Source organism: Magallana gigas, chromosome 1 (genome assembly GCF_963853765.1).
Source record: "Magallana gigas chromosome 1, xbMagGiga1.1, whole genome shotgun sequence".
Taxonomy (NCBI): Eukaryota; Metazoa; Mollusca; class Bivalvia; order Ostreida; family Ostreidae; genus Magallana; species Magallana gigas.
The window spans coordinates 5,849,223-5,871,380 of NC_088853.1; the positions used below are offsets into that span (position 1 = coordinate 5,849,223).

Sequence of the window (22,158 nt, forward strand, 5' to 3'; positions counted from 1 at the left end):
GAGACGAACTATTTAAACAACTTATTGACATTAGTGTACCATTTTATATGAACTATATAAATTATGGTAGTTCTGATTTTTCATATTGATAAAATTGTAAAATTGTTTCCCATGTTTATACTTAAATTAGATCTCATAAGCGTTTTTGATTCTCTTAAGGTACACTGTTTAAACCTATTTAACTATTATACCTGTATATTTACTTAATATACAGTTCCCTTTTATTTACTGTTCTTTTCAATTTGGCTTGATCATGAAAATCTCATTATTATGTTTGTATCTCTGCAGGTATAAATGAAGGTGATATGTTTGTTAATGTAGGTGCGAGTGAACATGTCTACCAACAATATGTCATACAATCATATATGATAAATATTCCGATAATTATTTAATATTCAAGTACCTCATGTCTTATAACACGTTTAAATTAAATTAATAATGTAGGTGGCTGTGATAGGAAGGTCAATCATTTACTCCAACGCTGCTGTATGAACTTCTACTATTGATTTCTATTTAAAAAATGCAATTTACCAATTTATTGACGAAAACAATTACTGTTAATAAATTTATGATAAATTTTGTGATCAAATCAAAATTCTATTGTCATCCTGTACAAAAATTAGGTTGCTAACTTGCTACAGATTCCATGAAGCAGAATTGTTAATGCCTAGAAAAATTAGCGATTTGATGATATTTAGTTACATCAAAAGTTCTAACGGAACTTTCAAGATATAGTTACTACAGCACTGTTCATGAAAGAGTACAATCATGTTAGCATATCATCATTTTGTAAACTGTTATTGGCTGGATGGGTGTGAATACAAAATTCAGATAGTCACAGTTTTAACACACTGAGTGGGTGCAAACACAAAAATCTCAATATGACATACTGTAATTTTTTTATTTACACCCACTCATAAAATTTACAATGAACAATATCAAAGTTTCAATTTACTGGGTGAACGTAAAACCAAAATTAAATAATATGAGGTATTGTAGTTTTTTAAAATTATTTATATTTGTACACTTCTCCAGCAAATTAAAAAAAGAGATTTACTAAATTGAATATTTTAACGTGTAACCATGTATACTAATATTATTAGAAACATATATTTCTTTAAAAATATATAGATATCACACACAGCAATTATACGCGAAAAGTTTATTGTGAATAAAATAGTTATTACATGTACATATTTAAAGGGATACTATGTAAATTCAAAAAATAATTATTTAAGTCTCATTTTAATCCCCCCTCCCCCCCCCCCCCCCCCCCGTTGAAACATGTGAACAAGAACATCTAAAGAATAAATATATAAAACCTGATAATTTTTAATTAAATAAACTCAAGTTATAATATTGATTCGTTAATTTGTGCTTCTTTGGTGTTGAATTTTGAACCGGTTTCATGATCAAAATTCCACGAGGCGGGTCAATTTTCAACGGATTAGGATCTTTATTCAACACCTTTGGTCTCAATATTCAAAGTTGAAAAATGACCCCCGGGTCAATTTTTAACCCGGGTCAAATTTCTTCGTTACACCGGCTACAAACCGCGCCCACGTCTATCCTTCATGTAAAATGTTAACTACAAGACCGGGACCAGCAGCCTAGTTTTTTTCATTGACACACCCGGGGGACGAAACTTCATAGAATTCTTAAAGGAAAAGATTCTCTGTGTGCCTCCTGTGAATAGTGTCGTCTGCGTCTATAAAAGCTAAATATTTAAAATTAATTTGTGATGAATCTGTTCGAAATGGAAAAAAATTATGTCTTAAATTTCGTTGCGAATTGTGAATGTTTCTTAAACCTGGCCAGTACCGTTATTCACGGACCAGAAGGAATTTGGCGGGAAAACGCATGGATCCAAAGGTGTGTTATCACGTGATTGAGTAACTATGAGGCGTGAGCAATGGTTTGGTTTGGTTTGAACATATTTTATTGTATATTCACACAATGGGATTGGGCACAAGTTCCATAACTTATTAAGCCCTCTCTCTACAAAAATATTAACAAACATAATTGCGAGCACTACCGGCAAGGCGTGTGTGAATAGAAAATTCGGACTATTTGCACATTCATTCAACGGATTTTTTTTTTGGCGTCAGTAAATTGGACCAATAATGCCTTGTTTTAATCGTCCCAGTAGTTCCCTGTAATTATGGTTTCCTATTTCACACTCTCACGAGAACAACATAAAAGACTATGTACATGCAGTGTAAATAACAACGCCAATTTCCATTACTTTTAAGACTAACGGAGTTATCGTCCTTTCGATTGACGTCACAATGGTTTTCTTACACATTGATCCGACAGAATTTTTCGACGTCAGTAAATTTCTACCCACAATGCAATTCCTCAATGTCGGCCGATCTCACTAGACTGGATACCATCTCGCGAGAATCATAGTAAAACTTTTGAGAAACAGATAAATTGTGTAATTAACAGAACGTTATGCTTTTTAAGAAAACAAAACAGTATTTTTCGCGTAGTTTTTTTAGTGTGTTTTAAAAGAGACAGACAACACTTGACCGACGTGAACTTTGACGTCACAATAAGGGGAAACTACTCCAAGTAGTTATTGTAAACCTGCTGAAATATAAATACCAAAATCTTCTCAAAATCTTGCAGAGCTAACGAATCGGGACATTTCTTCAGAGATAGGAAACAGCTGGAACCTGCTCTCATTTGGATGAATGCTCACAATTATTTTATTCACTATATTTACGGTAATCTCCAGAAACGTTTTTTAAATGGGGCGTGGCAACATCATTCAAAAAATCTTCACAAGCAAAAATAAAAATAAAATTCTCAAAATCAGGAAAATTCTAATCGGGGTGTGGAATGAGGAGTGCGTGGTATGCCTTTAACTCTTTAGCGGCTCAAAATTTTCACTACTATTTACGGTATAACATGCTCCCGGGGGATCAATTTTCACTACTATTTACGGTATAACATGCTCCCGGGGGATCCATTTTCCTTATGTGATCAACAAATTTTTTTTATACGGGAATCGGTGATAAGTCAGTTTTTATTTGTAAGTTTAAGAAAAATGTCTGCTGCAAGAAAAGAGGAAATCAATCTTTGATTCGCTCCGAAAAATTCTGATGTCGCTACACTTTTTTCCAGCGATTATCAGAATTTCGGAGCGTTACAAAGATCTGATTTTAATCAGATTGATACATAAATAGATAAAAAATCTTATGAATTATGAATAATGAAAATTTACTGGAAAAATAGGTATATTTACTAGTATTTTATTTTGCATTCAAATTCATTTACCTTACGTCACTACTTTTATTTTTATTGATTTATCATAATTCATTTTGATCACCTACTGCGCTCGCCCCAACGGTCGCACCGTAAAACATATTATAAAGCATAGTAAAAGGTCATATATCTAAAACAGATGCAATATATATCATAAGCATGACTTAAGTTGCCAATGGCACTATAAAATAGATATAAATATATAAAGTGTAGTACACTACAAAAAACGTTTAGATTTTTTTTATGAAGATGTGAACCATAGAGAACAAAGTTTCGTTAACACTATCACTAATTGTAACATCGCCCCAGAGCAGCACATGTGTGTTGACTATATTCAAATTTCGAATCTTAAATTAAAAACATTATCAAAAAGCTCATCTCTGGCGCGTGCATACTTAGTACACTAGAAAAAATAATGATAAGTGTCTTCAACTTTTCCACATTTACATAGAGGGGGCTATCAATGATATTATAACGAAATCAGTCACAATCTAGTATGCAATTATGACGTAGTTTAGTATGTATTATATTGTAGGATCTTTCACCAAAAGAGAAGTATGATGGCGGAGATTTATTTATATTTAAAATATCTTAATCTAAAGTGATTAAATTGATGAAGGTTGATAGTGAATTTACCTCCTTGATATGCAGAGGTAGGGAGATCCATTCCCCAATGACTGTTGGAATTAAAGAAGATTTGTACACTTGCAAACGACATTTTGGTAAGGAATGAATAAATGGGTGAGCATTTAACCATATCATTGGAAAAGCCAAGGTAACAGCTTACAAGTGACGGAAGCGAAAGAAAAGATGTACTGTAAATTATGCGTTGTAATTTTACCAAGTATGCATACTAATTTTATTACTCTGTGTGACGTGTCTGTCAGTGTAGTGTGCATATTCGTAATCCACGTGGTTGTGTTTTGAAACAGAAAGGAATTCTTGAATCCGAACCAGACTTAATTGTTTTCTTCCGGAAACTTCAATCAGCTGTTTTTGATTTCCTGTTATTTTCGATTTTAATTTTGCTGATTTATATTTTGTTCATTTTGAATTTTATTTCATCATTTGATTTCAGGGTTGTGTTGTGCCCAATGTTTATGTTCAAATCTTGCTGTTGTTTACTTTTGTGAAATTTTAGTTAAGTCAGTACCAATCGTAGCTAATACCCTACATGTATCTATCACTATGTGCACTTATTTCTGAAGTACTAATCAGTAGTTAGACATAGTGACAAAACAACCTGTGTGTTTACCGAGCCAGTGTGTGTGTGGGTGATTTTTTTTTGGATTTTTTTTACAAAAGCGCTGCGTTTTAAACTTGAAGCCATAGCAATTCAGTGCTATATTTCAGTTGAATTGATTAACTGTGTTTACATGTTCAATTGTGCTTGTGAAGGTCGAAGTTCAGTTGGTATCTGTTATGTCAGATCATTCCATAGCTGATAGAAATAAGATGTTAGTTGATAAGAAAGGTCGATAGATGTTTTTAGAGGAGGATTATAAGATAGGTTTTGCTGGTGCTGATGCTAGTACACCTGAGATGGGGGATAGGGAATCCAAGTCTGTTAAGATTGAAGAGAATGCCCCTCCACCTGACCCACTTTCTGAACAATTTGAATTTGAAAACGGTGATGAGCTTAATGGTGTGAAATTCAAAGTTAATACCAAAGTTCCATCTGAAGATGAAAGAAAAAGGGTTACAGTGAAAGAGATGAGAGTAGTGTTACTCATGTGTATGACATAAATCAAGCCCAGTTTCTCATAATCCTACAGTTCTCTGGGGATGATCCGCCGCAGAGGGGGGCGTGTCGTATAAAGGGTGGCGTTACGAGGTACAATGTACAAGGTACAATACAAGAAATGATCCTGCAGTTAAAGAAAGTAGCACCATTCAGAGTTTAAGAGGGTCCTTAAGGGGAACAGCAAAGCAAATGTTGATTCCATTAGTAGAGAAAGCTAGATTAAGAGATATACTAGAAAACCTGACATACTATTTAGGGAAGTTTCCGATAATGGAATGATTATGCAGGAATTTTTCGGTGCTTATCATTTACCATCAGAGAGTGCTACTTCCTTTGGGTGTTGATTAGAAACAATGTTGCAGAATGCAATAGACAATGTGTATCTTGACAAAGCCTCTAAGAATGACTTACTTAGACATAAGTTTTGGAGATCAGAAAAACGTAAAGGTCACACCCGACATAACTATGTCTCCATTACCAAACATGATAAGTTGTTGTTAGAAATTAGAAGGGTTGAGAAAGAATTGTCTATTAGTACCAGAGCTGATGAGAAGAAAGGAGTTGTACATCAACATGGTTTGTCAACAGAATCAGATTTACAGGTACTTGAACAGAAGATGAACAAGAAAATGGAAGACATGGAGAAGACACTTGATGGTAAGTTTGATGAAAAATTCAATCAGATATTAGCTAAGTTAGATATTAGAAAAGAGACATGGTCGAACAACAATTATCAGGGAGGATGGAGTAAAGGCAACAATGGACGGGGTCGAGGCAACTATAGAGATAACGTTAGCCAAGTAAGAGGACATTGTTATGTAACAAATTTACATTGAATGTGCGAGGTGGCCGGGTACGGATCAGAGTTTTCTCTGTGTAATAAACAAAATGACAAACAAAGACCAAGAACAAACCAAACGTGAAATAAAATAGGTTTAAATATATATTTACAATTCTTTTTATCCATCACAATGATGTTCCACAAACAAAACGAGACAAAGTTGACGTAGTAAGTATAACTCTTGTTTAACGTTGTCAGCACTGTAACGGTGGTAAATCACGTAATTAGAATATGGCGCCGCCGATAAATTAGGTCAGAGAATCAATTGTATGCAGCATCCAACCTCTGAAACTTTAGAATTACATCAAGTGATTTCACAATGGTTTTCACGCACATTGATCAGTCAGAATATAACGGCGTCAGGAAATTTGAGGTATAGCGCACTTAATATACGATTTGGCCTCAAATAAACATATTTATGATGTTAATAATAATGGATAATGATTTTCTTTATTTAAATTGTATTTCGCGCCTTTTGTGTATGACTTAGTATTATTTACATTGTCTGCGCATAGGAGATTGGCGTCAGTCGCCATTGTTTGTATTCTGTAAAAGAGATCGGAGCAAGCCTTAGTGTGGTTTTTGGTGTTTTTGCGAGCTTTAATTGATACCATATATCACGATTGTTGTAGCAGAAGGAACACGTGACCAGAGGATACAAACTGATTGAAGACTCAGGTAATAATTCAGGAAGGCCATTGCAATTTGCATCGAATGGTGCTTCGATTGTTCGACTTTGGTGTAAACTCAAATCCGAGATCTTTATTCGGACATTGAAGTTACTCGGGAATTAACTGTGAATTACAGTTGGCGATTCTTATAACATTTCTTGTGATTGTATAATTTAGAACTAAGCCTTATTTGCTTTCAAAATCTATAAACTGGACTGTGAAGCAGAATTACACAATGTAAACAAGAGATCACGTGATCAACAATGACACAATGACAACGCTATGCATTGGCAGTTCTCACGTACGGAGATTTTATCAATTCATAGGAACCAACCGATCTTCATCAGAAGTTTTTAATAACGAACTACTACCTTAAGTAAGTTTCTTTGGAATTGGTTGAGCGAAAGTCAGTAGCCCGCGCAATCTGCAGGAGTTCGCTTGTGAAATGGGGCTTATCAACACCTGTCACGGTTGTTGATATGTGGCGGCAAAGGCCCCATCTTTGACGCTGTTTTAAAAATTTACATTTGTAACTTTTTCATCATGTACTTTTTAACTTGATTCTGGTATTAATTATGATACTGTTATGTTAACCTTTGGACTGTTTAGGTTCTAAACAGTACTATTGTATATAAATGTATATTGCTTGATGAGGTAGTATTTTTTATAACTACATTTCTTTTTGTGTATGTATTGTGCATACATGTATTTTGTTTTAGGAATGTAGGATTGTTAGTTGGCTACATTCCTTTGTTTAAATACTCTTTGTCATTTATTTCCTCAATAAATGACCATTATAATTCCTGAAAAATGTGTTGTGTTAATGTGTCAACAAGTAACATGTCAAGCGGAGCATCACCCTATCAGTTATCCATAAATAGCTTTTTGCAAACATCACACATCTTTAATATTAAACAATATTTAGTTTAACATTATTCAAAGAAACGCAAATTACACAACCACCATGCTTTAAGAGTCTTAATAACCTTACACGACATCATTGAAATATTCAAATTTTGCTAGGAATATATAGGAAAGTAGTTAGTATACGATACAAATTTGGATATTTGACTATTTGAACCACCCTAAACCAAAGACATCCGATTAAAATTATGTTCTACAGGTATTGAAGTACACGTTACATTGAATTAGTTAGATCTGGTTTAACGTGGTCTTCGTACTGAAAATTAGACAAATATTTCAATTAGTGTCTTTTCAAATACAATCATGTATATAGCCATACATATTGAAAATGCATCTGATGAAAATGTTAAATGCGTGGCCTAGTGATAACGCGGAGGTCTTTTTGATTTTGTGGTCGCTGGATCAAATCCACGTAGTATTAATTTTTTTTCACTTAAATTGAATCATGAACAGAATAGAGAGGTTAAGTTGCATGTATCTATTCTTCTGTGTTTTTAGCTCACCTGAACCGAAGGTTCAAGTGAGCTTTTCTGATCACCCGCTGTCCGTCGTCCGTCCGTCCGTCCGTCTGTCCGTCTGTAAATTTTTCACATTTTCGACTTTTTCTCAAGAAGCACAGGGCCAAATTCTTCCAAATTGTAGCATCCTAATGGATAGAGAATTATAAATTGTTAAAATAAAGGGCACAGCCCTTTTCAAAAGGGAGATAATTGCGAAACAGTGAGTATAGGGTGCGTGTCTTAAAAAATCTTCTTCTCAAGAACCACTGCACCAGAAATGCCAATTTTTACACAAAAGCTTTTGTATATATAGTGAAGATTCTGAATTGTAAAAATCGTAACCCTCGTACCAAAACTGAGGCCCCATGCGGGTATAAAGTTTAACATAGAAATACATAGGAAAAATGTTTTTAAAAAATTCTTCTCAAGAACCACTGCACCAGAATCATATAACGATAATACGATAAGGTGTAAAAATTCACTAAATATTATTTTAGTTCATCGCTTACCTTTTATTTGGATACCGTGCCCGATAAAAATAAGATTTAATATGTAAATTTATTTGTTATCGGGCACGGTCTCCAAAATAAATAAATAGGCGATAAGTTTATCTTGTGATTTTGTTGCAATATTGCAGCTAGTTTGGTTGAACATTATAGATACGGCAAATCAACGCACGTGGTGTAGATTCATTTGCAAACAACCATACGATAGATAATCTTGTTTCACACGGGAGTTAAAGTTTAAAAAGTATGTTTTATAATAATTAGGGAAACACTGGTAATGTGTTACCGTCGTATTCAAATGATGAACCCATGAAATTTGTTCTCAGAGTGTTTAAAGCAGAAAGATAATTTATTTTTGAACTTTGAAACTACGTATTTTATAAGGAAATATACTGAGTATACAATCACATAGTGATGTTAAAATTGCATATTTAAAAATATAGTAGCATATTGTGGTATTTATGGAGTTATTGTACGTACGATCTAACTCAGACAGCGCGTGCACAGATCTCTATCTCGCGGGCTCCCTGGTCGAGAACGAATGTGACCCGGTGCATGACGAGGGCTATTGTGAACTCATGTTGATGGACCCATGTTTTATGTGTATTTGTATGTTGTCTGCTTGGCAATAAATACTGTAATATGTACGAATTTAGGTACACAAAATATTTTTATTCTGATATTATTTGATATACAACTATTGGTACAGAAATTGAAATTAATGATACCTATATTAAAGAAAATGTCAGCTCGAGGTCCCTGTGGGCGTCCCGGCCTTTGATATGTATAGTGAAGATTCTAAATAGAACTACATAGGAAAAATGTTTAACAATGTTCTTCTCAAGAACTACTGCACCAAAAAAGCCAATATTTACACAAAAGGTTGTATATATAGTGAAGATTCTAAATTGTAAAAATCAAGACCCCCAAGACTAAAATTGGGGCCCGCGGAGGGGTTTAAAAATTAACATGTATAGGAAAATGTTTTAAAATCTTCTTCTCAAGAACTATAATGCAACAGTTTGGGATATTACTATGCATACAGGTACATCCATAAATAATATAGATTATAATTTGTAAAAATCGTGACTCCCAGATAAATGATGGGGCACCAAGAGGGTTAAAAATTGAAACATTAAACAAATATAAAGGAAACGTTTAAAATTTGTCTTCACAAGAACTACAATGTTATAGTTTGTGGAATTACTATGCATGCATCCCTGGCTTATGTAGAATCTTCATTGGTAAAATCGTGACCCCTGGACAAATACTGGGGTCCCAAGAGGGGAGAACTATAATGCTTCAATTTGTGAGATTACTATCATGCATACAACCTTGGATAATGTAGGTTCGATAGTTTTAAAATAGTTACCCCTGGACTAATACTGGGGACCCAATATGGGTTAAAAGTTAAATGTGGAAGTAAATATGGAAAATGTTTAAAAATCTTCTTTTCGAGAACTACAATACTTCCATTTGTCAGATAACTACGTAAGCATCCTCAAATAGTGTAGATTCAAAATTATAAAAACTGTGACCCTCAATCTAATACTGTGGCCCCAAGAGGTGATCAAAGTTTAGCATAGAAATATATAGGGAACATGTTTAAAAATCTTTTTCTAGGGACTATAGTGCTTCAGCTTGTGAGATTACTATGCAAGCATCCTTCAACAATGTAGATTCCAAATAAATAAAGCTTTGGCACTGGACTAATACTGGGGCCCCAAAAGGGGTTCAAAGTTTAACATAATAATATATATTGAAAATGTTTTTAAAAAGTTTTTCTCGAGAACTATAATGCTACAGTTTGTGAGATTACTATGCAAGGATCCTCAAATTGTGTAAAGTCTAATGTAGTGGAACCAAGAGTTATCTTTCTTGATGTTGTCCTGTACAGTCTGAGACACAGAGCTATTCCTTTTGATGTGGAACTCTTCTACGATCAGTTTTTTTCAGGCTGTGTACGTGCGGTCCCGCCGCAGTGCTACACATTTTCATTCCTATGTTACTATTTATGTTGTTAAAGCCAACCATAATCCTCGGACCAATAATGGGGCCCCAGAAAGGGGTTCAATGTTTAAAATAGAAAAAAAACGTATGCTACGAAATAGAATGTTACAAGGTACTGCTGTTCAGGTGAGCGATGTGGCTCATGTGGCCTTCTTGTTTTTTTAAATTTAGTCTGAATATGAGCATACTTAATAAAAACAGATCTCTTCATTAACACTATGCATGTACTCTATTTACACTTAGATCCATTGCATTTTGCTTGAACTTATCACGGTTCTGAATATCAACTACTGTTATACACAGAGTTTCCTGAATTCAGTTGTTACAGACACCATAATAAAATCAGTACAGTGTATCCAGGTTTCGAAAATCATATTGCAACCGCTTGGAACCTGAAGCTTATTTTAGTAACAGGTAGTAACAGGCACTTTCCATCGAAACACAGGCTAGGTGTAGGCGAAATAATGGGAAAAGGCGCTATACCTCTTTCGACCCAAAATGCAATGTCAACCATCAGAAAATCAAAGTTAAATTTAGAACCAGATAAAATGTATAATTTCAAGAAAGTTCGTTATAAACGGCAATCTTTTATAGTTTTATATCATTATGATAAAAAAAGAATTCTTATAGCCGTAAATTTGCAATATCCGTGTTCGTTATATTTAAGCATTGCATTCACATATATCTGAAAAAAAATTGACAAACAATCAATGACCAATAGTGCGGTTTTTTTAATGGAATATGCCTCTATTTATAAATAAAGGAGTTATTACTTACATGACTCGGTTTTCTCTATTAAAAGAAAATGAAGAGTTTACAACATACGACCATTACCATTGCTAATATAAGATAACTCTACGCTATAAAAATATGCTACCTTTACAAACCTGAGAGCAACAAAATGTTGAATTTATGTTTGAATGCTTTAAATAGTGTTAAAATTTTATTAATCAAACATTATACAATTATAGCTTTGTATTAGACACGCTTCTTACCAAAACAATAGGCTGTTGGACAACTGGCTAAAGGTGTCAATTCATAAACATAAAACGTGCCACAGTTCCTTATTTTGATATAATGGTGGCGTGAACACGGACTATCAAAATTGACCTGACAGACTTTAACATTCTTTATTTCATTGGGTTCTGGCAGTGTATCTATATAAATAGCAAAACAACAAACATTTATAGCATAGGTATATTATGTTTTAGGCGGTCCATTTATATTTGATTCAAAATATGCAAACATTTTTGTATTAAAATTATTCACCGTTCAGCCAATAAGGGTACGTTGTACCACACCTCCGGAGACCAGGTGCAGTCGTTGGCATTTTGTGATGTAACGCAACGTACCAACTTTTAAGAAGATACCTGTCGCAGAGGGAAACAGCGTCCTGAAAATAGGTTGGACTTCTCTTTGCTAGATCTCCAAGTGCTTTGTGTCCAGTTTCAGAACATTCATTCTGAGCATTTACTGAAAAAAATAATTGTATTTGTTGGTTATTTTTATTTTTTTTTATTCAAATTTTAACTTAAAGCAAAAGATCCTTAACGGTTATCTTAATGTGATGATAGAATAGGATTTTTTGAATATGATAATCCTCAACATTTACATTTACATTCCGCATACTTTTTGCTTTCTGGATATGTGGAAAGTCACTGCATATTCAAGAACATAACACCGACAGGATAATCATTTAGAATTAAGGTCGAGATCTAGTAAATTAAAGGTGCTTACAGGTTTATGATATTCAAGATATAAGCTCTTTTATTGATGCTTCATAACAATATCTTTGTTTCATAGGGTGTACCGGGGCTTAAATATTTGGTAAATACCCAGAAAGATCTTGTTGTAAACAACTATGGAATATGAAGGATAAAAGTAACAAATCTTGGAGTTTTGTCCATTTTTGACTATTGCATATATATAGAATGCCTACAATATCTCCAAAAACGGCAATAAACAAGCTCTTAATCTTAGTCTCTGTGTGAAAAGAACACAGTTACATTCTAATTTCATTATGCGACACTCCTTGCCCATGCATGGATCCAGAGGGGGAGAGGGGGTCCGCCCCCCGGAAAATTCAATATTAATAATTTTACGCAGTAAAACGGGAGAGGGAGTCCGGACCCTATCCCCCTGGATAATTTAATTTTTAAAAAAAAAAAATTCCAAAATATGCCTCCGAACCCTTTAAACGATGGAGAGCTCTGCAATTATAAAACATAGGTAATCACATATTACAAAGCTCACCGAGACGAGGCATCACCTTTATAAGGCATCACCTTTATGATACCACCTTTATCATATTATATGAAAACCATCCTTTATGATCTTGAATAATTCATGGATTCTGTTTGACACAATATCGTATATCATCTGTTAAAAAATCGTATGATAATCATATGTCTATATGTTAATCAATACAATAATATAAAATTGAAATTGCATCGATCCTATCATACTTACAATATATATCATATAAAACCATAAAATACCGTAAAAAATTGTGAGATATGAAATAGTAACGTATGATATGACATTGTATTGTGATATGCATTATAATCGTATTTGATCAAATAATAGAATATCATAAAACATAATACAATATAGTATTATATGAAACAATATCATATTGCAATAATACATCATAACATTGAAACATATGATATTATATTGTATACATGTATACATGTAATTAAGCATTGAATCATTATTTTTTGAAAGATGTGGTCTCATAACTGCAACGATTTGTGCATTCAAATTTTATAACGCGCGCTAGCGCGTTATGAAAGTTTGTTTGCACTCATCGTTGCAGTTATAAGACCTAATCTTTCAAAAAATAATGAATCAATGCTTATATTTACGTTTTTTAAACATGTATTTCCTTCCCGCAAATATAAATATGATTTGTTTTTTAAAAGCTCTGTCTTATTCAAAGAGTTATGCGAAATTAACGGAATTGCCACTGGAGCAGCCGAAATATGCTGACAAAAATAGTGCACAGCGTTTTAAATTCTAATAACACAATTTTATTTTTCTTTCTATAATTTAATGAATTTGCTCTTGGTAAACTAAGAAATGAATCAATTGAATTTACATCAATGAAATATTTATCAGCGGAAGTATTATAACAGGTCGTTATCCGGTTTGAAGTCGCGAGATGAGTTACTATACGGGAGTCATTATTCTTCATTACACCGGAAGTATTTGAAAAAGCATCACCCGTTTGATATAGCAAAGGTTTATCACACGGATAGTATACACCACACGTATGAGGTAATTCAGTTAGAAGAGTTTCTAGTGACATTTTACGCCTGTAGTTTTTATCATTCAGACCAGAGATGAAAATCAAAATTGACATGTTTCTGATTAAAATATGACATCATACTGCTTATTGTGACGGCATATCGATCGAAGGAATTTTTACTCAGTCGATCGCTGAGAGTTGCTTTATCATACCCGCGTAATTCGTCGAACAAATAATACCCGCCTCAATAGAAAAACTGCCCGATCTACTTTAGATTTTAGAATGTCATGTAAATGTAAAGTTATGACTCTTTGTATGTGAACAAAATACAACTACAAAAATGTAAAAAGTATAACTATGCCATTCTATGTCGACATATCAAATATGTTCGTACATGACCGCGTTCCCGATCCAACTTTCGGTATAACTAAATTTAAGGTGGTTCACTACACATTGAACTATGTTCTCAAATCAGCAGAAAATTACTTGATTATGAGAGATATCATAATGGATAAAAAGTATTAAAGTCAAATAGGCAAAAAATGTGCAATTTTGGATGAAAAATTCCATTTTTTAAAAACTAATTCATTTAACATGAACAAAATTTCCAGGCGGATTAGAACTCATGACCTGTGGTTCAGAAGCTCTATACTTTAGCCACTGAGCTACGACGATATACAACCCAATAGAACGATATAAACAGGTTAACAAAAATTTAAATGGCCACCTTGTGACGTAGTGTCTTAAAAAGTATAAGTCTGAGCGTAGTGAGGTACCTTATCGAATCTTCCTGCTGAGTAAAAACATACAAAATCATCCAATGCATTCCCCCTATGTTTTTTAATTCAGCCTGTTTGGATTACAAATTTCAATTAAAGAGCTAAGTAAAGTTTTAGTCATATTTGGCCCAGGTTTAGAGTGATTTTTATAAAGAAAATCACAAGAAATTGAAATGTAACATTTATGTACACAAAAATACCCATAAATTAAGAATCTATAAATAGTTACCTAATTAAACATCCACAAGGTTAATTATGACGTCACAAACTGTATTTTCCCTGATTTTTCATAAAACTGAGCAGATGACACCAGTTCCTAAGTAGTTTTTGAATACAAAATATGTTCGCAGCTGTCGCTGACGATGAAATTCATATAATAATGTTATCATTTGATATCACATACAATTGTGTAGTGTGCGACGGCTACAGACACATTGTACTTCTCAAAACACTGATAAAATTGGACATTTTTATAATTTTGACCAAATCTAAGAAATAAAGCAAAATGTTGAAGTCATAACTGTTTTTGGAAACAAGATAAAGGTGTATATCTTAGTGCCTTATATACGCACAGGTTCAAGATGGTATATGTTTTTTTACAGATTTAAACAACGATCGAATTTTTGGGCAAATATTGAAAGAAACTGTACCGTCTTCTTCTTCTTTAGTTCGGTAGCTCTGAATCAGTTAAAGGCGCATTAATTTTTATTTTGGATTTTCATATAATATGATAAAGGTGGTCTAAAAAAGATGACGCCTTGTCTCGGTGAGCTTTGTAATCTGTGATTACCTATGTTTCTCTTATTATTGTGCTCTTTTTACGCGCCGGTTCAATACATTATAAACACTTTTTGATAAATGACACTTTATTTTATATGATTTAAAAATGATCTATCAAAAAATAAGAACAGAATTACAGTTTTGTTATCGTGAAAGTTATTATACCCTATCATATAATCTGTATTTTTCGTCATGTACTGCAAAAAGTTCATATCCTTTACTGACCATGCCATCCAATTTAGGATTACAAAACTTTATTTTTTAGAAAATATCTATGTATGACAGTTGCCTTCTCGGAAACAGTGCGGGCAACGGAAGCAACCAATATAAAGATTTTTCATAAAAAAGATAAATCGCTGCATGTTTAATGTGTCAACATTTTCATTCAGAATTGATAAAAATGCGGGATGTAATAAGCAACACTGAGCAAGTGTTTTCAAGGTTTTTCCACCATGCACGTGTGTGATCCTGATTTAAAATTAGATTAGCAACGTTTGAACAATAGAACGCGGAAGGGGGGAGGGTCATCGTATTGCATATTTTCTTTAACGGGACAATGTCAGTCAAAATTGGCGTTGGATTATCATAAACAAAAAATCATCAGTTTGGGTTAAAAGAAAATATATATTTATAGAGCTGGAATATTTACTATATGAACTTTTAACGCTGAAGCGGGGTGTAACCCGATTTTCGAACCATTGGGTGATTTCATTCACCTGGAAAAGGGGTAACTCTCGTGTCTTACTAAATGTGCGTTAAACCAGCTATAGTAATGTGCGTATATAGTATTTACCAGATTTCGTCGAAAACATTCGATCCAAAGTATGATGTATGCATTTGTCATAAATAATTTATTTGACCCACTCCCCATGGATCTATGCCAATAAATGAGTTCATTTTAACCAAAGCCGCTGTGTGAATGGTAAGGTACTTCTCTGCCCCCCCCCCCCCTTTTTCGCAGCAGACATTTTTCTTCACGTTATATATGAAAAACGGAAGTATCATGTATCCCCCTCCACTTTTATCAGACCATGTAATAATGGAAACAAAAAAATAAGAAATTCTTAATTATTTGAAAGGAAGACATCAGTTAAAATTTAATTAATCCACCCCCCACCCCCACCCCCGCCCCACGAATTATGATTTAATTTCATGATATTGAAAATTGCCCGTTTTTGTGATTGGCTTTGGCCGATCACAGTTGCACCGATGTGTCCATATGAGGCATCCAGCAAATTTTCCATTTGCGCACGCAATGCGCCTTGCACTATTTAATTCACTTTGTAATGACATCCTCATTAAAGTCTTTAACTACACGTATGATTACTAAAAACGTTACTTTAATCGGTTTCCTTTAAAAATGAAACATTTATACAGTTACATACATAATGATTCATATCACGTTTTTCTTCACGTATGTGGAAGCAGAATTCGCCTACTTATAGTAAAGCTTATACTATCAATGCTTTACTATTTCGGAAATCATCAAAACGGTGCGTTTAATGCATGTAGCGTAATGTTTACGTATTGCAATAACAGAGCTGATCAATAATATAACATTCCGATCATTCATTCAAAAAGGATATTTGTTTTTAATTGCTTGGCAAAATGTTAGGGTGAAGCTGCCTACCCCCCCCCCCCCTTTTTTTTTGTTTTAAAGCAGGATGTTACGGGCTTGAACGTCTTTTTCTTTTTCCTATGATTTGAAATAACAAAGAATGCCTTTGATTTTTTTTATCTTAATATAACTGATACAATTTAATAATTGACTGTTTTATTGTCCGCTTTCCAGCTTACATGCAATTATTTGAAACTTGTACATTTCTAAAACAATTAAAATAATTTAATTTAAAGTGATATACATGTACATGCCGTACTGTAGATCGAAGAAAAAAACTTAAATTTCTTCCAAAATCTGAACGTTCCGTTTATGAAATTATGATCAGCAGCGAAAATTTAAAATTCATTTCTTATATATAGCCTGTTTGATACACGTATGCTTTCATTGAATAATTTTGCTCAGTCAGGCAAGCCGTTTTTGAAACTCTTACTTGTATTAACTATACCAATCTTACCAAATATTGCAAAATCATTTTGACTTATTATTAAATATGAATTCACAAGATGATACCCTGCGCAAGCGAGGGAGTTAACACGTTACACATTATAATCATATAATGCGTAACATGTTGAACCATATTTTTGATCATTTTTATATACTTTGTCCGATGTTTTCCTTATCTTATTGTTTAAAATTGGAATAAAAAACAAACTACATTGTTAGATGCTGAAAGGAGCATGAAGGGATGAACAATTTAAACTGAAATGGATAATATATATACATGTACGTGGCCTTAATGCTGTTTGTCGCAACTGACTGAAAAAAAAATAATAAAAAAATTATTGTTTGTATTTCAAATCAGTGAATAAGTATTTAGTGTATCTCTCTCTAAATTTGGTCCAGTAATCTCCGGTCAATTTTCAACAAAACTTTATTAATCTCCGAAATAAGAGTTCCAGGGAAAAAACAGTTTTTAAAAATAATCTGAAAAGGGGGAGGCAATAAACTGATAGACGTAGAATACAATTATCTGCTCATTAATGTTCATAAATTAATGTCTTAGGTTACAAAGAAATCTGACGTGGTATAAAAAAGTACGAAATTAAAACACGCTAGGTTTTGCATTATTATTCATTGTCATGCATATTTTAAATAAAAGTTGTCAGATTCAAAGTATCTGACCAAGAGTTATCTCGCCCTTCTCTTTTAGCCGTGATGTCAATTAGTCATCCTGTTTCAGGGCACCCCGTTCTGAAAAGTTCTTTCCATTAAGGTATATGTGGCGTATTTTTTCATGCTAAGAAATATTTGATTGATTTATTTATCTTCACAATAAATTACGCAGTTTATATCATTCGGGTTAAAAAGATATAGAAATAGATAAATAATAATATATAATTATTATAGAATTGATAGTAAATCTAGCATTTGAATAAAACCCGCCTAAATTCGGTCACGTGACACCATACTCACAGTCTATCACAACAACAATGGCGACGACAAGAAAGATAGATATACCGTTACGTTTGAAAAATTGGCAAAAAAAAAAACACGAAAAAAAGAGACAGACTGACAAGGATAGGAACAAGGGGAAGATTGTCATCGGAGACCATGTAGAATGATGGAATAGAAATTAAAGCCGAATTAAACTTAATATTATCATGAAGTTGTAGGGGTTTTGCTAGTCAGGTTCGTACGTACTCCATGTGTTCCACGTCTTTATTTTATAAGTTATAAACCACAAGTAGAGGAATTTTTCCATGACAATTGAAATAATCAATTCCTCAGGGAGAGGGGGGTATTCACTCATTTTACCGTGTCTTTGATGATAAAATCGTGTTTCATCTTTATTACACATAATCAACAATTTATATCGTTCTACATTAATGCATAACGAAATAATAATGCTTCAGGTTTCATCTGATATAAGAATAATCTAATCTAAGACATGAAAAACGTGTTTATAATTTGTAAACAAACTGTTCTTCCATCGTCTTTTTAATGCTCGGTTTTCCCTGCACTCATGCGCAGTGACGTTACTAATGGCGGATCACATTAATATTCATCAGACGTGTAGTAAAGTTTAGAGAAAAATAACTAAAGAAAGAACATGTTTTACGGGCCTAGAGTTTGTGAAACATCTAGTTATAAGAAGCACGATGTATATTTTTACTTAAACTCATATCAAAAATTTTACTCCAAGTACGCCAGAATGTACCTTTAATACTAAAATTGCATTCGTTGATCTATTCTGTTTATTAACTTTTTGTATTAATCGAAGTCCGATCCAAGGTATCTGCCCGCGATACATGCTGAGCTCGTCATACACTTTTCATTATTTAGTTAATCCGCTTTCTTGGTAACCCCGTTCTGGAAAGCTGTCAAGCGAATGTGTATCAAAATAAAATCACCCACTAAAGAAATAAATTGACTCATTTTATTATTCAACATTCGTCAAATCTTAATTCCTATGTAGTCCCTAAATAGGCTCACAGAAAATATATTTACTCTTAACGTTATCATTCAATAATATTTCATTTCAAGTATATACAATGTAATTTGATGCAAGCTATGTCTAACTTGGAACCGTCAAAGCGTGATCACCACCTGTCTCTCTTTTTTGCTATTGCGGGTTTGTTTATCAAAAATGAAAGTAGTTTTTTGATTAAATTCATAATAGAAACTTATCAGTTTAAATTCAGGTTTACCTTACAGACATCATCCCGCATGTGTTGAATTACCAAAAGTGTAAGCAAGTACTCTGGTGCAGGCTTTTTGTAGATGTTTTTGCAAAATGCCTTAATTTATAAGTAAAGATACGCATATAAGTAAGCTTAGGTTTCTTAATTTGATCTGTTTAGTTTATTATCGGGCGGGTATATATATCTTTGTGATCTCGGACATCGAAGAAATTTTATGAAACATGAAAAGTACATACAACAACTGTTTCTTATTTATAACATGTTGTGAATATAACACATTAAGAATCATACTTAAATGATTTATTTTATGCTACAAATAACATTTGTATTGTAAATGTATATTTTTACATAATTTTCATTTCGATATATACTCAGAGATTTATTCGCAAATCTTATAAGCAACAAGATGCAGGTTATTATTTCTAGTATTTAATCATAGATTCAGAACTATTGAGATGAGTTAAACATCATAACGTATAGTTAGATCTATTTACACAAAATTCTGTAAATTATTTTGATAAGCAGAAAGTTTAAAAACATATATAGACATTCGATTTAAAGTCGATTTAACTAAGAGAAATATGTTTATATTTTGTTAAAACTACATGTATTTAAGAGTTATCTTTCCTAACTCACATTAATTTTTTTCAGGGTTAATCTATACCTATTTTGTATAATGCACTATTTTGACCATTGTTTAATCAAATAAAGAAGTAACTGAAGAGCAATGTTTCATATCTACAGCAGAATTTAGACCAATGTAAATACCCCGGGCTACTTTTTTTAATCCAATGTCTAGAGGATTAAGAATCATGACATACATGGTTAAGTATGACAGGAAACACATGAATTACCTCACCATAGGCAAATTATAGATTAAAATCCTAATTCATTTGACGTATATAACAATATAACCAACATTAATCGCCTTGAATTAAAAAATTCTGCCTTTGTGCTAATCCTAATCATGCATGTCGATGACGAACAGTAGAACCACTTCTAAATTATTACAAATCACGTATAATTGTACATCACTATATGACAATTCTAGCACCCATTTCATTCGCTCACACACAAATCCAGTATATTTCCTCAGGGCTACACCAGTGTAGACGAGAACTTATTTCACCTGAACAATGCATTTATTTGTCTCTGTATGTTAAGTTGTAGAGAAGGATTTTTTAATCTCAAACGGTTAATATCTGTTCACTTAAGTATATGTGTACTAATTAAGCACCACACTATTACAAGAATCCATGACCTTAGGGCAATCGATTTCAAATTTTTTGTAGACATATACTTGCTTGTGCAATCCATGCAATAACGTTGGCTGCAATTAGCTTGATTTTTAAGAATTATTTCAAAGAGTAAATGCATATAAACTAATACATATGACATACCATGTGTGTAATTGGTGCACTAAACATTCAAATGTAAAGATCAGTTTCTAAAAATTGCACCAAGATTTTTAGTTTTTATTAATTATAAATGGAATTATAAATGGAGGAATGAAGGTCTTAAACTTCAAAATGTATGTTTCCTGTATATGCTTCACAATAATTTTTATAAGATAACCACAGTGTTTTCAGAACTGCTCGAGTGTTTACAGAGGGCACATGACGCACGTCGTCGGATATCAATATACTACCTGAGTAATATAATATATAGCTAAATTAGTCATTTTTAATAAAACTTGATTAAAGTTTTCAACAAAACTCGAATTTGAAATCAATTATGCTTTAGCATTGTTAAGTGTGTCGTAATGCTTGTCATTAGAGGAACTATACATTATGCCTTCTAAAACTATTGGTATTTTAGTATTTTGTTTTTTTACAAAAGTGTTTAAACTAACACTAGTTTAAACGAGCCTTTGCTTTTCTGTAGCTAGTACTGTTTTATTTACTCTTTAAAAAATAGATTTGTTTGTCTTAGTTTTAATAAGAGGATAAAAAACTCACCTGATGTAATCATTGCAAGACACACCAGTACAATGATTTTCTCCATGACTTGCCAAGTAGAGAACGTGAAGAAGTGACAATTTTTTGTCTAAATTAAATATATTTTGTTTTAAAAAATCCACATTGCGTTAATCTATGTCCATTTTCAGAAATCTGAGGCCATATGTACCGAATTTTTTTTTCGTTAACACCTCTTAAAAATTAAAAGCGTCTTTGAAGCTATTATAATGCAACTTCCTGGCTCAAAAATAGACAGCAATCTATTCGTTTTTTTTTAAATACCAAAGCGGCACGTTACCTTTTTGTATGTTAGTTTAACCAATGAAGATCGACACGGAAGAAAAAACGATGTACCTTGGTACGTGTTTTATATTTTTTTATTTTATCCAGAAATACATGTATTAAAAGAATTTTTTTTTTTGAATAAACATGAGAAAAATGTATTTTCAACCTAGCAACGCAACATGGAATTAAACAAAATTATGTTTTTTTTTTAATCAATGGTTACATGTTACATTAAAGTTTTAAAATTCAGAGAGTTTAAAACTACCTATAACAATTTGATAATTTGAAGGAGAAAAAAATAACATTATTTAACACCCACGTTTGTTATTTCGTAAATATTTACAATTACACTGATTCCACTTAAAATCATTTTGAAA

At 32.8% G+C, this 22,158-nt stretch overlaps 1 protein-coding gene across 1 annotated transcript in view; it reads right to left on the reverse strand.

The window, feature by feature from the left end:
* Nucleotides 1-21,748, reverse strand: part of LOC117687527 (uncharacterized) — a 70,566-nt gene extending 48,818 nt beyond the window's left edge. The window contains exons 1-4 of the mRNA XM_066084846.1: nt 21,497-21,748; nt 11,736-11,939; nt 11,462-11,623; nt 11,244-11,258 (exon numbers count right to left, since the gene is read on the reverse strand). Coding sequence (XP_065940918.1) covers nt 11,244-11,258; nt 11,462-11,623; nt 11,736-11,939; nt 21,497-21,542 — 427 coding nt within the window. The 5' untranslated portion in view covers nt 21,543-21,748. The remainder of the gene's footprint in view (nt 1-11,243; nt 11,259-11,461; nt 11,624-11,735; nt 11,940-21,496) is intronic.
* Nucleotides 21,749-22,158: the final 410 nt, after the last annotated feature.